The sequence below is a fragment of the Ictalurus punctatus genome, chromosome 25 (genome assembly GCF_001660625.3).
Source record: "Ictalurus punctatus breed USDA103 chromosome 25, Coco_2.0, whole genome shotgun sequence".
Lineage (NCBI taxonomy): Eukaryota > Metazoa > Chordata > Actinopteri > Siluriformes > Ictaluridae > Ictalurus > Ictalurus punctatus.
The window spans coordinates 18,635,789-18,652,343 of NC_030440.2; the positions used below are offsets into that span (position 1 = coordinate 18,635,789).

Below are 16,555 nucleotides of genomic sequence, written 5' to 3' on the forward strand. Positions count from 1 at the left end.
ATTAAAGCCCAAGTCCGCTTGTGTGCACACTGTCATTAAAACAAAAAGGGGACATACCAAATACTAACAAACTCTGAAATTTATATCAATATTTCTAACATTCTACTTTTCACTCAAGTTATTGCTGATAATATCATTTGTAATGAAAAGTTTTGTTTTAAATTGAAAAATAAAGCCAAACAGAAGCATTTTCACTAGTGCTCTCAGACTTTTGGACCATAAAGTCCTCATTCACAACTCCATGTGTTCCCTTACATTCCCTTTAAACACTAATCAACTATTTTAAGTGAAGAACAATGTAAAAACACGGTTATTTGACAGACATAAGCCGAGGTTCTGTTGATTCTGTAGAAGAGAGGTGTGTGTTGTGCTGGAAGTGGCATAACCAGGAATCATTTCAGAGGATTGAGGAAATATACAAAATAAAATCAGGATGGTTTTCCTGATCTGTAGGCTACAGTTAAATTGTAAAGTGTGAGGCGCTCGTGCATTTCAGGTGGATGTCACACAGCAGTAAGAGTGCTGAGGACACGGATTTGTTAATTAATCATTTAAGGCACAATCTACCATTAAATAATCTTTCCATATAAATAACACTGCCACGAAATACCTTTATGACAGTTTCACAGAAAATGAGACTGCATATGGGCAATTTATAACATCAAATATACAATATATGAGCAAAAAGCTACCCCCCCCCACCACCACATATTAGCTGCTGAAGGCAGAACAGGTTTGTCCGACAGGCTGGTCCTCCTCAAAAAATGTTAAGTCGGGGTTGAATTCAGGTCTCCCGCACACCTTTATTAATAGTCCAGCCAACTGTGATACATTACTTAGTCCACTGGATCTAGTGGCACTCAGGAACTCATCCCACTAGCGAGATGGGCCAGTGTATTCCACTTTATTACACGTAACTTTATTTATGCAATTTAACGTTTGGATTTCTTTGTGTGTGGATTTTGTGATTTAATACAAACGTCTGGTGAAAAATTTATGTGAATAGCATCATTGGAAATATATTTACTGAAAGAAATGTTGACGTGTTCAATACTTATTTCCTCCACTGTTTAAAAAATACTTGTAGTTCAGCTATTTCACTTTCCCGTGATGTCAGTGTCATAACAGGGTTTATCAGCGAAGATGAAAATCTCCTTCTACGACATCACATCACTGAATCTGGATTTAATCTCCCTCCTCAGTTCTTTAAACACTTTAACAAGTTCAGTGCAGCTGAAAGTGCTGATGTAGTGCTGCGTCATTTCCCATCACGACTATTTGTAGACTACATACAGCCTTTTTTACTGAGACTTTACATCTCATTATCGGTCCAGAGCTTCAAAACATACAATCATCCAACCCCCAGCCCTGGAGATGTGAGGCAAACGTGCTAACCACTAAGCCGGTCATGAACATCACTCACATAAATGTCTGAATATAATCAGGGAGGACTTTTAGGTACATCGATAATGGACTTTAACAAAATGATGACACACAGTGTAATATGGCATTTCTGGAATTTATTAAGGAGGCACAATGTAAATTGTGCAAAAACATTAAGATAAAGAAAACCTCGACACTTCATCAGTCATCAATATACATTTCTAATGAAATTGAATATTTATTGCCTGGAGATTCATTTCAGGTTAAACAGTGGAATCTCATCAGTAATGCAGTAAACACTCGTCTTTATACTCAGCCCTCTTAAAGGTCCTCAGTATTTCTGGAAAATTGTTCAAATGTATAAAAGTTTTACATTTACAGATGTACTGACTACTAAATGTTCAGATATTTAATACAATATTTAATTTAATATTTAGTACAGTTTCAGTATGGTCCTTTCACAAATCATTTGTCTAAGGTAGAACCTGGAGTGAGCGTATATACAGGGTTTTACGGTAACCGTCAGACACTTGGGGGGAAACGCTCATCTGTATTATTTAAGATGTAGACACTAGAAAGGTTTTCATGCAAATGAAACACCTCAACATCACGGCGTGGTCCGGGGGTCACTGTGTGGAGGAGGTGAACTTACTGGATAGCTGAGTGAGGTAGCTAGTGAGGCCAGTACACTTCCAGTTTCAAGTTTGGTGATGTTGGGGAAAGGGTTGTTATTGTCAGTGGAGGAGACAGAAGGCCTTATTGATAAATAAAAGCACACTTTGCTAGGACTGGAGCAACGTTACTGTAATGAGCTCACCCTTGTGCTGCGAGTGTTTGTACTGAGAACATTGAAAAATACACACGTCTCATGTCGGCCTCCGTGGATAAAATCTTCTTACACCAGAACAGTTCCTCGTTTGCAGGTTTTCCTCCATGATGACATGCTGCTTGAGTGCTGGAACCAAATGAAACTAATAAAAAACAATGAAAGGATGAACCTCCAGCAGAGCTGCATACGCATAAGTGAGGTATGGAATTGCAGAAGTGATCCATGGCTCAGACTTAATTCCTCTGTGTGACAGCAAACCTGTGATTATAAGCCGCGCCCACAAACAAGCCTAGAAGCAGTCATGAGAGTGGACTCGAGTGTTCAGTCCAAGTGTGATAACGCTCTTAACACATTAGGGGTCCCTGAGCAGCTCCTTCAGCAACAGACTGCTGCACCCTCAGTGTAAGAAAGAGTACTACCTTAGGTCCCTACTGCAGTCAGACTCTTTAATTCAACAACAACATAATGTAGCACTGCTAGTTGTTTTTGCATCATCAACCTACACATTCACAATAATTCTGCAATATGAATATTTATTCATTTATTATTATTTGTTGCTCACCCTCTATTGTTAACTGTGCAATAATCCATTTATGTATATAAACAAGGTGTTACTCATCTGTATATATTCATATTTGTATTCAGCTGTACATACAGTAAGATGTTCATAGTTTACATATTACCATTATTATTATTTTTTACTACTTTTATTCTTATTTTTCTATTCCTATTGTATATATTTTCTTAGACATTTTTTTCAATTCTATTCCTATTTATTCTTTCCTATCTGTTTTTTGTGTAATTGAGCTGCTGTAACGAGGAAAGCAGGGACTACATTTCCCATCCTGCACTGCGGCCTACAAACATGGGCGCCATGGACTACACTTCTCACACACACACACATGCTCACCTTCTCCGGAATTCTAATCACACACACCTGTTTCCAATCTCACACACATTCAGACCACAGTATATAAGAGACTGTTCAAATACTATGACTTTTAGTAGTATTGAGTTTTACTCAGTGTCTAAAGTGTCTGTAGTGTATGAAGTGTGTGAGTGTGTATGTGATTGTGCCCTGCGATGGACTGGCACCCTGTCCAGGGTGTACCCCACCTTGTACCCGATGCTCCCTGGGATTAGCTCCAGGTTCCCCCGCGACCCTGAAGAAGGAGTAAGCGGTAGAAAATGGATGCATGGATGGATTGAGTTTAACTCAATACCAATTGGTTGTTCTCATCTCGTTTTGTTTCATGTTATTGACCTTGTTTCTCGTTTCTCGTTTTTGGATTCCTGCCTCGCCCAGGTTGTGCCCGTTTGTATATCGACTGACGTTTTGCCTGTTATTAGTCTATGCTTTGGATTACCGTTTTGGATTTGTTTGCCTCTCTCTCTCTCTCAGTAAACGTCTTTTACTGCACTTGTTTCCACCCTCAACCTTCATTATGCCAATTACATGACAGAAAACTACACCTTTAACATGGATGCAGCAGGAGAGCGAGGAGCACGTCACAGCAGTGTACATGGGGCTGTCTGGCCAGCTTTCATATCAGTCCAGTTTCCCCAGTGGAATTGTGTGGAACCCGAGGCAGTTCTTGCTCCACAGCCAAATGTACTTCTCTAGCTTAGCGGACCCCAAGCCGGACAAGAGACAGTGGCTTGGGTTCACGGTTTCCTGGTTTTATGGCCCAACCCATGAGGTGGTCTCACCTGCCGAGCTCCAGACGGAGGTCAACATGATGAGCTCATCTCCAGAGCTACAGCTTGAGATCAAAGGTGATCAAAGAGGTGGTCTCACCTGTAGAGCTCCCGCGTGAGACGCATGAGTTGGTCTCATCCTCAGAGCTCCAGCATGAGATGCATGAGGCGGTCTCATTCCCAGAGTTTCAACCTGAGACCCTCGAGGTGGTCTCACCTGCTGAGCTCCAGCTGGAGGTCAACGTTGCGACCTCGGTCCCAGAGCTCCTGCTCAAAGCCTACGAGGTGGTCTCACCTGCAGAGCTCCAGCCAGAGGTCAACGTGGTGACCTCATCTCCAGAGCTCCCACATGACACCCTCGAGGTGGTCTCACCTGCCGAGCTGCAGCGAGAGGTCAACGTAGTGACCTCGGCTCCAGAGCTCCAACAGGAGATGCACAGGGTGCTCTCATCCCTAGATCTCCAGCAGGAGACCCACGAGGTTGTCTCATAACCAGAGCTCCAGCATAAAGTCAAGTTCCTGCCCAAGGTCGAAGAGACGACCACTCAAGTTGTGTTCGTGTCAGAGGTCAAAGAGACGACCGCTCAATCCGAGTTCCTGTCAGAGGTTGAAGAGGTGAAATCTCAAGCCGAGTTCCTCTCTGAGGTCGAAGAGGAGACCTCTCAAGCCGAATCCATGTCGGAGGTCGTAAAGGCGACCTCTCAAGCTGAGTCCATGTCCCAGGTCGAAGAGGCGACCTCTCAAGCTGAGTTCATGTCCGAGGTTGAAGACATGACCTCTGAGTTCCTGTCAGAGGTCGAAGAGACAGCTGCTCATGACACATTCATGGCCGACGTCGAGAAGATGGCCTCTCACGACACGTTCCAGGCCGAGGTCGAAGAGACGGCCTCGTGCGACATGTTCTTGACCGAGCTCGAAGAGACGGCCTTTCATGACACGTTTCTGGCCGAGATCGACGATGTGACCTTCCACGACACGTTCCTGTCCGAGATCGACGATGTGACCTTCCACGCCATGTTCCTTTCCGAGATCGACGATGTGACCTTCCACGCCATGTTCCTTTCCAAGATCGACGATGTGACCAACCAAGATCTCCTCATGCCTGAAACTGACAACAGGACCAACCAGGTTCTGCTCATGCCTGAAGTCGATGTCCCGACCAACCAAGTTCTGCTCATGTCCGTCTCTGCTGACACACACGACCGAGTTCTGATCACACCCGAGTCTGCTGACACAGACGACCAAGTTCAGCCTGCAGAGTCAATGGAGGATGATGCTCCGCCTTCCTGCTCCTCTGAGGACGCTGCTTAGTCTCCCGGCCAGGACCCCCGGATGAGGGAGTGTATTTTTGTCGCGGGAGAAGCGCCCTGTGGGGGTGCTGTCATGGCACAGCAAAGCAGTGACTACATTTCCCATCCTGCACTGCAGCCTACAAACATGGCCACCATGGACTACCCTTCCCACACACATTGACCTTATTTCTCTTTCTAGTTTTTGGATTCCAGCCTCACCCAGTTTGTGCCTGTTTGTATATCGCCTGAAATTTTGACTGTTATTAGACCATGCTTTGGATTACCATTTTAGATTTGTCTGCCTCTCTCTCTGTCTCTCAATAAACGTCTTTTACCGCACTTGCATCCGCCCTCAACCTTCATTAAAAAAGAAAGTTTATCTTATCTTGTCTTGTTTCAGTATTAAACTGGGTGTGTTTTTATTTCACCTTGTATTGCCTGCATATTGGGATAAACTTTATCTAGTCTGTTATAGACTTATATATACATATACTGTTATAGACTGTTATATACACTGTTATAGAGTGTAAGGTGGGAAGGGAGAGGTGTACTTTCACAGCACTGGAGCAGTTTGGCTCAGCATCAGCCTCCATGGGTAAAAATCTTCTTACATCAGAATGACTTCTCTTTTGCAGGTTTTCCTGCATGATGACATGCCGTGCTTCCAGAAACTGCTATTCTTCATCACCTGAGAAGAAAAGGATGAACCTAATGGCTACCATTTTACAAACCTGTGTGTACAAAAGTGACGTATGGAACTGCACAATCGATCCACGGTTCAGAAGGAATTCTTCAATGTGAAGGCAAACCTGTGATGTTCATCCCCGCCCCCAAACGAGCCCAGAATCATTTCTGGATGTGGACTCAAGTATTCGATCCAAACGCTCTTAATGCATGTGAAGAAGTGTTACTGGCTGCAGCAGCGCTCTGTCACATCACATGTTTCAGTTTAACAGAAATAGCATTGTGGTTTCAAGCCTCAGATAGATGAGTGTTTTAATCAGCAGCTCACACGGACTTATTTTGTGTCACTTCAACAGTCCAAATGTCTTTATATTACAATCTCAGGCTAAAACACAAAAGAGATGAAACTCATTGATGATAACGTCTCTGATAAATCTGATGTACAGACTGTGCTAGAGACTGAGCTCGATCTCTGTGAGGACTTGTCCACTTTAAAAGACAAAACATTTTAAAAACAAGAAAGAAAGGGTATTAATTAAAGAATATTCTCACACTATATGATTATTAAATGATGAAGCTGTAAAACATGTCTAGACTTATGCATGCAAAACGTTTAGACAAAGTGCTGCTGCAGTCTATGAGTCCGGCAGTTTCAGCACCTTTGATGTGGTAAAAACCTTAATGGCCTCACGCTGGTGTTTGGTTTGAGACGTTTGTCCTCTAGTTTCCATCTCACACCAGAGAGTGTGTGTCAGTGTTAATGGAAACAGCACTGTGGTTTAAAGTGAGAGATATAAACTAAAGAGTTTGATTATTTCTTTATCAGGGCTGTAAGAGATGTTAGACTTTTATAAATCCAGTGGTTCTGATCAAGATGGTGGTTCTGTAGCACGCAGCAGCTACTTCAGGACCAGAAATATGGGGCATTGTTACGTGTAGTCCAAACCACCACCAAAGAGATCAGGACCAGGTTTTATCAAAAGTTTTATTATGTTAAGTGTTTTCTTAATATACACTGTACACACACACACACACACACACACACACACACACACACACACACACACACACACACACACACACACAGTAAAGCCTGGTTTAAACTTCTGTGTTAATGTGTATTTGCGTCTTTGTGTTTGTGAACATAAACATTACAATATATGAATATTATATAACATAAAAGCTAAAAGAAAGAACAAACACAAATAATAAATAAATAAATTCCACCTGTAATTTAAATAAAACTAAAAGCCTTAGGAAAGTAACTGTGACAGTGGGGGTGTGGTCGAGCTTCAACTGTGGATGGAGAGGAGGCGGGTCTAACCGACAGTCTAATTATTTGTAGCTGTTTGAGCTTTTTTGAACCTGCAAGTAAGAGAAAGAGACAGAGCACGAGTGCACCACACAACACACACACTCACACACACACACATATATACACCCCCCCCCACACACAGATACACACTCACACAAACACACAAATGCCAAGAAGTGTGAACTTGAACCTAACAGAGAAAAAGGCGTGAGTTTTCTGTTTGTTGTTTTGAAAGTGCACTGAAAAGCGCGGCCTGAATAATCGTGAACCCGGAGATCAGTTAAGATTCCGGCTGCCTCTCGAGTCTTCCTCCACACCCTCACACACTGGGGCACTTTGTCTAAACGTTCTGAATGAATAATTGTGGACATGTTTTATACAGGTTAATCATTACACGATTCAAATCTACCCAAAGGTGTGAGATTATACTTGAATTAATCCCAGTTCTGTCTCTGTTGTTATGTCCTTTAGGGTGGATAACAGGCCTCACACAGATAGAGCACAGTCTCTAGCACAGTTTGAATAAATAGTGCTCTCGACATTCTACATGATCATTTTAGAGACATTTTTATGAATGAACTGCAGCTCTTTTGTGTTTTAGCCTGAGATTCTAACATGAAGACATTTGGACTGTTGAAGTGACCCAAAAGAAGTCAGTGTGAGCTGCTGATTAAAACACTCAGTCTCAGAAACTCAGAAACCACAATGCTATTTCTGTTCAACTGAAACAACTGCATGATGTGAGAGAGCGCTGCTGCAGCCAGTAACACTTCTACAAATGTGTTAAGAGCGTTCTCACACTTGGACTGAACACTCGAGTCCACTCTTGTGACTGCTTCTAGGCTTGTTTGTGGGCGGGGCTTATAATCACAGGTTTGCTGTCACACAGAGGAATTAATTCTGAGCCATGGATCACTTCTGCAATTCCATACCTCACTTATGCGTATGCAGCTCTTCTGGAGGTTCATCCTTTTATTGTTTTTATTAGTTTCATTTGGTTCCAGCACTCAAGCAGCATGTCATCATGGAGGAAAACCTGCAAACGAGGAGCTGTTCTGGTGTAAGAAGATTTTATCCACGGAGGCCGACATGAGACGTGTGTATTTTTCAATGTTCTCAGTACAAACACTCGCAGCACAAGGGTGAGCTCATTACAGTAACGTTGCTCCAGTCCTAGCAAAGTGTGGTTTTATTTATCAATAAGGCCTTCTGTCTCCTCCACTGACAATAACAACCCTTTCCCCAACATCACCAAACTTGAAACTGGAAGTGTACTGGCCTCACTGGCTTCCTCACTCAGCTATCCAGTAAGTTCACCTCCTCCACACAGTGACCCCCGGACCACGCCGTGATGCTGAGTGTTTCATTTGCATGAAAACCTTTCTAGTGTCTACATCTTAAATAATACAGATGAGCGTTTCCCCCCAAGTGTCTGACGGTTACCGTAAAACCCCGTATATACGCTCACTCCAGGTTCTACCTTAGACAAATGATTTGTGAAAGGACCGTACTGAAACTGTACTGCGTCCCCCTCCCCCACAGCGGGATTACACATTATTCCTCTTTGGGGTTGTTAGATCTGCTGACCTAAAAGCACTTCATTAAACTTCTTCTATCAGAGAGGTTCCAGCACACAGGACTGATAGAGCTCCAGTACATCATATCTGTAAAGTCATGTGACTCATCACAGCATCAGAATAGACAAGAATTCACTGTGAGCTTCACATCTCATTACAGCTAATGGACCAATCAAATCAGTCCTCAGCTTCAAAACATCCAATCAGGCGTGAGTCTGGACCTGCTTTTCTACTGAACTCACAAGTTCATTACCTCACTATCACTTTGTCTAAACAGGAACGATGATCACACTCTTTGTCGCGCTTTACTCTCTTTTTTCTCTCTGCACAGCTGGTGAGTAACATTTTGAAAACTTTCATTTAAAATACTCAAATTTCATATTTAAATCATTTACTGACATTAAACATTAAATATTAAACAATTTTTTACAGTAAAAACTTCTGACATCAAGGAGCTTCATGTGAAAACAGTAAAGCGTGGAGAAAATGTAACTATGGAGTGTAGCATGAGCAAGGTCACAAACAAAAATAATTTAGCTTGGTACAGACAGAGTTTTGGAAAAGTGCCTCAGCATTTTGTAAGATATTACGGGACTAATAGCTACAAATTTGCAGAGGGATTTAAAGATATCCGCTTCAGTATGACTGTAAATGACCAGAAGTTTGATCTCAACATTATCGGAACGAGAGAAGATGATGGAGGAGAATATTTCTGTGGAGAAGTGGAGGGAAGTTCAATAAAGTTCACATCTGGAACACGTCTGCAATTTGAAGGTAAACAGTTTTACTCTGATAACCTGCTAATTCCAGATCAACACTTTAACCAGAATTATGTGTACATATGCATTAAATGTTGAATATTTCACATTATTCATATTTAGTATCATTTCTGTTTATTTGCTGCTTTCCAATGTATTTGTAAAGGTGAAGAGATGAAACACTGTCCTACACCTGGAACGGTTAACAACAACACAGATTCTGGTACACGGTCCAATGAGGGTTCAAAGAGCAGTGATGGAGAAGGTAAGAGTTTTGATCAAATAAACTTCCTTTCACTTTCTATAACAGAATTTTCTGTAGTTAAAACCTTTTCCTGTTAATAAATCATCCAATATTTATACAAGTTGTTCATTTTCATCATTTTCAGGAGACAAATTTTGGATTATTGTCTTAACGACCTCCATTATAATATCTCTTATTGTAATCGTGTTTCTGCTTGGAGTTTTATATAAAAATCAGAGAAAAGGTTTGTTTACTTTTATTACTATTATTATTATTATTATTATTATTATTATTATTATTATTATTATTATTATTATTATTATTATTTATAGAGTTACTGTATAAATCTGTCACCAAAATGTGAATCCTTTCTACATTTAAACTTTACTTATGTGTATTATTGTTCAGGTGCTTCATCAAGAAACCATCAAACTCCCACCAATCAGGTAATCCAGTCTTCTATTAATTGTGATTCTATTCTGTTAAATAAATCCACATCTGACCTACAATCCACAATGCACAGAGAATTCTAATAGACAGCTATTTACACAATAACGGCTCTTGTTCTTTATCAGGCTGATGATGAAGATGTCTTGAACTATGCAGCTGTGAGTTTTGCTAAGAAACCTTCATCCTCCAGAACATCCAGAGACAAGAGCCATGAAGACGTTTATGCACAAGTTAAAATAAAATAGATAAAGACAAATGACTTCAGACTTGAAACACAAGCAAAATGTAAGTGTTATTGCCGTTTCCATGGTGACTCCTAACATCATTCATCTACTGATTTGCTTCACTTGATGGATGAAGCTTTAAAAAATATTTCTGATCAAAATCCTACATCCTGCTGTTTTTTTCTTTCTTGAATGAAAGTCTTATATTTGGGATTTTTTCTCAGCATTTTCTCTTGCACATGATTTCTAGAATGTAAAAGAACATTTTGTTTGATTCTGAAGGTTAAAGTATTAAAGAACGGCTCATGGTTCACATCTTGCTTTAACTTGTGTTTTTAATTTATTTTGCTTTGAAACATAGGAGTTTTATAAAGAGGATAAATCTGGTGAATATCGTAATTAATGTAGATTATCTGAACCTTTAGTAGTCAGTACATCTGTAAATGTAAAACTTTTATACATTTGAACAATTTTCCAGAAATACTGAGGACCTTTAAGGGGGCTGAGTATAAAGACGAGTGTTTACTGCATTACTGATGAGATTCCACTGTTTAACCTGAAATTAATCTCCAGGCAATAAATATTCAGTTTCATTAGAAATGTATATTGATGACTGATGAAGTGTCGAGGTTTTATTTATCTTAATGTTTTTACACAATTTACATTGTGCCTCCTTAATAAATTCCACAAATGCCATATTACCCTGTGTGTGTCATCATTTTGTTAAAGTCCATTATCGATGTACCTAATAGTCCTCCCTGATTATATTCAGACATTTATGTGAGTGATGTTTGTGAGCATAGATTGGATTAATTTTTTTCACATTTATTAAAATTTCTGTATAGTTTATAATTAATAAACACATCTTTCAGTTCAGTCTGCTGTTGAGTTGTAGCATCACTTACAGCCCTGATGAAGACAGAATCAAATGCTCTAGTTTCTATTTCACACTTTAAGCAGTTTTGTTGTTTCATTAATGTTCACACATGTTCTCTTGTGTGAGATGGAAACTAGAGGACAAACATCTCAAACCAAACCCCAGCATGAGGTTAAGCTTTTAAGGTATTTACGGTATTTATGGTGGAGTCACGCATAGCCGAGGCTGGATTGAAGTTACCCCCAGACAAATCCAGGAGGAGGTCACATTTCTGGAGAGAAGGGAGTGGACACTGAGAACAACAAAGTTGCAGCAGTGATTGTAATGTAAGATAATGATAGTTTTATTTTTACTAATTGATGTTAAAGCTAAGGAGATGAAACAACCTCCTCCGACTGTATCGGTGATGGAAAACTTGTTTGTTCAGTAGAAAACCAGGTTCAGAGTCTCCCCTGATTGGATGTTTTGAAGCTGTGGACTGATTTGATTGGTCCAGTAGCTGTAATGAGATGTAAAGTCTCAGTAAAAAAGGCTGTATGTAGTCTACAAATAGTCGTGATGGGAAATGACGCAGCACTACATCAGCACTTTTAGCTGCACTGAACTTGTTAAAGTGTTTAAAGAACTGAGGAGGGAGATTAAATCCAGATTCAGTGATGAGATGTCGTAGAAGGAGATTTTCTTCTTGAACTATATGTAATTGTTTTTATCCAAATCCTGCTGACTTTTGAAGGAATTCTGACCAATCCTACTCTTACTCAGTTATTGTTTTATCTGAACCTGTCCACAATATTTTCTAATCACTTTAGTCTATTTCCCACAATATGATAGATTTTTACACTGTAGAGACCCTGACAAGGATAAAGCATTTACTCCCAAGTGAACGTTCTTTGTCCTGTGATCTTCATATCTCTCACTCCTGCAACTTTTCTGTGGGTTCAGCAGGATTCCAGTCCCAATGCAACCTCTAGTTTACAATCACAAGCTACAAATATAACGTGTGGACAGGAAAGACAACACGTGTCTACTTGGCCTTGTGTCAGTATTAAAGTGGGTGTGTTTTTATTTCACCTTGTATTACCTGCATATTGGGATAAACTTTATGTAGTCCACTGTTACAGAGTGTAAGGTGGGAAGGGAGAGGTGTACTTTCACAGCACTGGAGCAGTTTGGCTCAGCATCAGCCTCCATGGCTAAAAATCTTCTTACATCAGAATGACTTCTCTTTTGCAGGTTTTCCTGCATGATGACATGCCGTGCTTCCAAAAACTGCTGTTCTTCGTCACCTGAGAAGAAAAGGATGAACCTAATGGCTGCCATTTTGCAAACCTGTGTGTACAAAAGTGACGTATGGAACTGCACAATCGATCCACGGTTCAGAAGGAATTCTTCAATGTGAAGGCAAACCTGTGATGTTCATCCCCGCCCCCAAACGAGCCCAGAATCATTTCTGGATGTGGATTCAAGTATTCGAGCCAAACGCTCTTAATGCATGTGAAGAAGTGTTACTGGCTGCAGCAGCGCTCTGTCACATCACATGTTTCAGTTTAACAGAAATAGCATTGTGGTTTGACGATGGCTCTTCATAGATGTAGCAGCACATCCCTTAAGTGTTCACACTAACACACACACACACACACACACACACACACACACACCCTTGTTTGTATGGGAAACATTTGGCCTCTTGTTACCACCAACTCATTCTCAGGAACTTATCATACAGTTCTTTAGGGTGAGTTAATTATCTGGAGGTCAATCCTGCCATAAAACACACTGTTTCATTCCCAGTTGGTTTCCTGTTCACAAAACATTTCAAAGAGGCTTAGAGGTATAAGAGTGTATAGTTGGGTTGTAACATCAGAAAAAGGCTTTTTACCGTCAGAGATGATTTAACATCACGCATCCTATGTCCGTGACGCCGACCATCAACTTTGTAAGTTCTCTTTGTTACTGTGCTCTGTGTATTGTTCATTTGTGTTTGTACAATAAACACAATCAGTATTTCTATTTCTAAATGCTCCGTGGATCTTCTGAAAAAGTATGATCCACTAAGAACTCATCATCTATATGTTCCCATTCAAAGGGAACTCCACATTGCATTAGCTGAACGCTGTGGGAAGCACCTCGCACGTGACCGGTATCTGAAGCTTGTGTAACATCATGCCTATTTATAGGCCTGCTGTGATCAGCAGACGTAGTTATTAAGTGCGTCACGTGATATATAAACGGCACCTGTGAACCGCGCCGCCAGCCTTATTATCTTCAGTGAGACTGCATGTCGTTCAATTGTGTAACGCTCACAAAAATACTCTTCATTACCTCTCTATCTTTAAAAAAAAGAAAGAAAAATCACTTTACTTTTCTGTCCCTTTAAAAAAAAGGAGAAAAGTATCAAGTATGAGTGAGAGAGAATTCAGTAAGTGTGTTATGCCTTGCTCCTGTCTCAACCCTGGGAGGAGCGGTGGGGGGGACAGTTTCTGTTTGAGGATGGAGCATGCCAGGGCTGCCCTCGAGGGATCTGAGGGTGCACATTGTTAACGCCTTACAATTAGGCAGCTTCGCTCAAGACTCGCTCTCTTCTCGGCCGAAGGGAGCTGGGTTTAAGAGCCTCGCAGATCTGGGCCGGCCGCTGCTGAGGCAGCCAGCTGGCTCAGGTCCTGTGGATCTCGTACGGATCTGGAAGAGGAGCCGGAAGCGAGCGCTGCTCTCTCTTGTTCTGTCTTCTGGGTGCAGCTCTCCACTGGATTTTGAAAATAAATCTCCCTCATACTACAGAAAACTCTGCTTTTTCCAGAAGTGCATTACAAAATAGCACACTTCTGGGGGAAAACCATGCATAAGCCGTATTTATAAACCCGCGATGTCGGATTATTCAGCCATCATTGGGAATGAATGGCACGGCTATTTAGTTATGCCAAAGGTGGAGGAGGTGCTTGCGAGCTACCTCTCTCCATCGACGGCAGGTTTTTTTAGGGGGGCTTTGCCATCAAAGCCATGGAAGGCCGCTATGGTGTTGGTGGGCAAGGCCTATGCGGCAGTGGGTCTTGCTTGTGAGTCACTGCAGACAATTGCAGTGTTGCAGGCCTATGAAGCATACCTGTTGAGTGAGCTCGACATCCGGCAGCATTCAGCCAGTTTCTTCCCTGTTGTGTCGAGTTCAGCCAGGCATCCATGAGTGGAGCCTGAGCCAGTGCTAATGCGAGGGAGGCACAGAAGGTGAGTTTGGCAGCACACCAACCTCCGCAGACAGCCAGCGGAACCGGGCGGCCGCAGTCGTGGCCTACTACTAGGCCTGATCTGAGAATGGTCATAAAGCCCAAGCAGACCAAGAGGAGCTGTCCTGAGGGGCTGTGGAGGGACGTATTAGGGACTGTTAGGTTGTTAGGGCAGTTAGCCCCCAATACACTGTAGGGCCTCCCCTAACCAAAGCTGTCCCAAGTTTTCAGTGTTCTCTGGTCAGCGAGCTGTCACAGGGCAACGAAAATCTGATGCTTTCCCACCAGTAGAACGTGGAAAAGTTAACATCACTAAAAGACCATCTGACAGTGTGGGAAATACTGCCAAATGTGTCTTCAGGGGTTCTGTGTACTGTCTACTGTAGAAAAAGGTTACTGGGTGCAGTTCAGAGGTCGACCTCCCCCGGTTCAGAGGTGTGCTCACCACAGTAGTCAGCACAGAGCAGAGCCAGACGTTAGTGCAGGAAATAAGATCACTCTTGGACAAAGGGGCCATAGAAACTGGTCCCTCGTTCCCTGAGGGAGGGAGGTTTTTACAGCTCTTATTTCCTGGTCCGCCGCAAAAAGATGGAAGTATGCGGCCAATTTTAGATCTGCGTCATCTGAACTGTACTCTTCGGACATACAGGTTCAAGATGCTGATGCCCAAATTTATCATTCCACAGATTCAGTTTGAAGACTGGTTTGTGATAATAGATCTAATAGACACATATTTCCACATATAAATATAGTCCAGTCACAGGAAGTTCCTGAGGTTTGTGTTTGGAGGCAATGCATACCAATATTGGGTTCTTCTCTTCAGGCTAGCTTTATCCCCTTGCACCTTCAAGTGTGTGGATGTCATTCTAGCTCCACTGCGACTCCAGGGCATCCGCGTACTAAACTACCTGGACAGCTGGTTAATTATAGCACAATCCAGAGAACTGGTGATTCAACATCGAGATGTTGTTGCCCACATGAAGAATCTCAGGCTCAGGTTGAACCTTTTCTAGAGGTTATAAGGATTCATACTACGATGAGGGCGTTTCTATCCCAATATGCTTAGAGTCAAACCTATCAACAATGCACAAGATAAAGCGGGATCTCGGTTTCCGCTCCAGTCTCTACGAGAGACTGTTGGGCCTTATGGCAGCATCAGCCACAGTCATAACATTGGGCCTATTGATTGCACAGGAGACCGTTTCAGTGGTGGATGAAAAGTTGGGGGTTTCATCCAAGGGTGAAACCTCGGAGTAATCAGTGTCATCCGGTGATGCCTACATGCTCTGAGAATTTGGAGGTATCTTCGGTTTCTAGCCTTGGGTCACACTCTATGGGTGTCTCCATATCTCCTTAGTTCTTCAGTAAAAACAAACATTTTAATGCTTAGTAGTTTTTAATGAAAACAATACTGGAAAAAGGGGACATGGCGGCTTAGTGATTAGCACCTACAGTAGTTAACACCTCCAGGGTCGGGGGTTCAATTCCCGCTGCTGCCCTATGTGTGCAGAGTTTGCATGTTCTTTCCGTGCTTCGGGGGTTTCCTCTGGGTACTCTGGTTTCCTCCCCAAGTCCAAAGACATGCATTGGCATGTCCAAAGTGTCCGGACAGTATGAATGTGTGTGTGTGTGTGTGTGTGTGTGTGTGTGTGTGTGTGTGTGTGTATGTGTGTGTGCCCTACGATGGATTGGCACCCCTAGTCTTGGGTGTCCCCCGCTTTGTGCCCGGGCTTTCTGGAATAGGCTCCAGGTTCCCCACGACCCTGTGTAGGATAAGCATTAGAGAAAATGGATGTATGGAAGGAAAATCAGAAAAAAGTGATATCCTGCCATCGGTAAGAAAAACTCTCAATAACACTGAATCTGACCACTACCTTGTGTGTGTGTGTGTGTGTGTGTGTGTGTGTGTGTGTGTGCCCGTGTTAGATTCTAGCAGATCAGTAGTCTTTCTAAAGTCAGGCATAAGTGGAAGTTATCTAAAATTATTTCTTAGATTCATATTTTGA

General features: G+C 42.0%; 2 protein-coding genes across 2 annotated transcripts in view; one reads left to right on the top strand and one right to left on the bottom strand.

The window, feature by feature from the left end:
• Positions 1-16,555, bottom strand: part of nitr10 (novel immune-type receptor 10) — a 45,785-nt gene that overhangs the window by 6,827 nt on the left and 22,403 nt on the right.
• LOC128628752 (uncharacterized) lies at positions 8,967-10,769 on the top strand. The gene is made up of 6 exons (XM_053675829.1): positions 8,967-9,112; positions 9,211-9,552; positions 9,766-9,801; positions 9,926-10,024; positions 10,189-10,226; positions 10,356-10,769. Exons 1-6 carry the CDS (start codon positions 9,061-9,063, stop codon positions 10,473-10,475), a joined length of 687 nt encoding a protein of 228 aa, XP_053531804.1. The 5' UTR covers positions 8,967-9,060; the 3' UTR covers positions 10,476-10,769.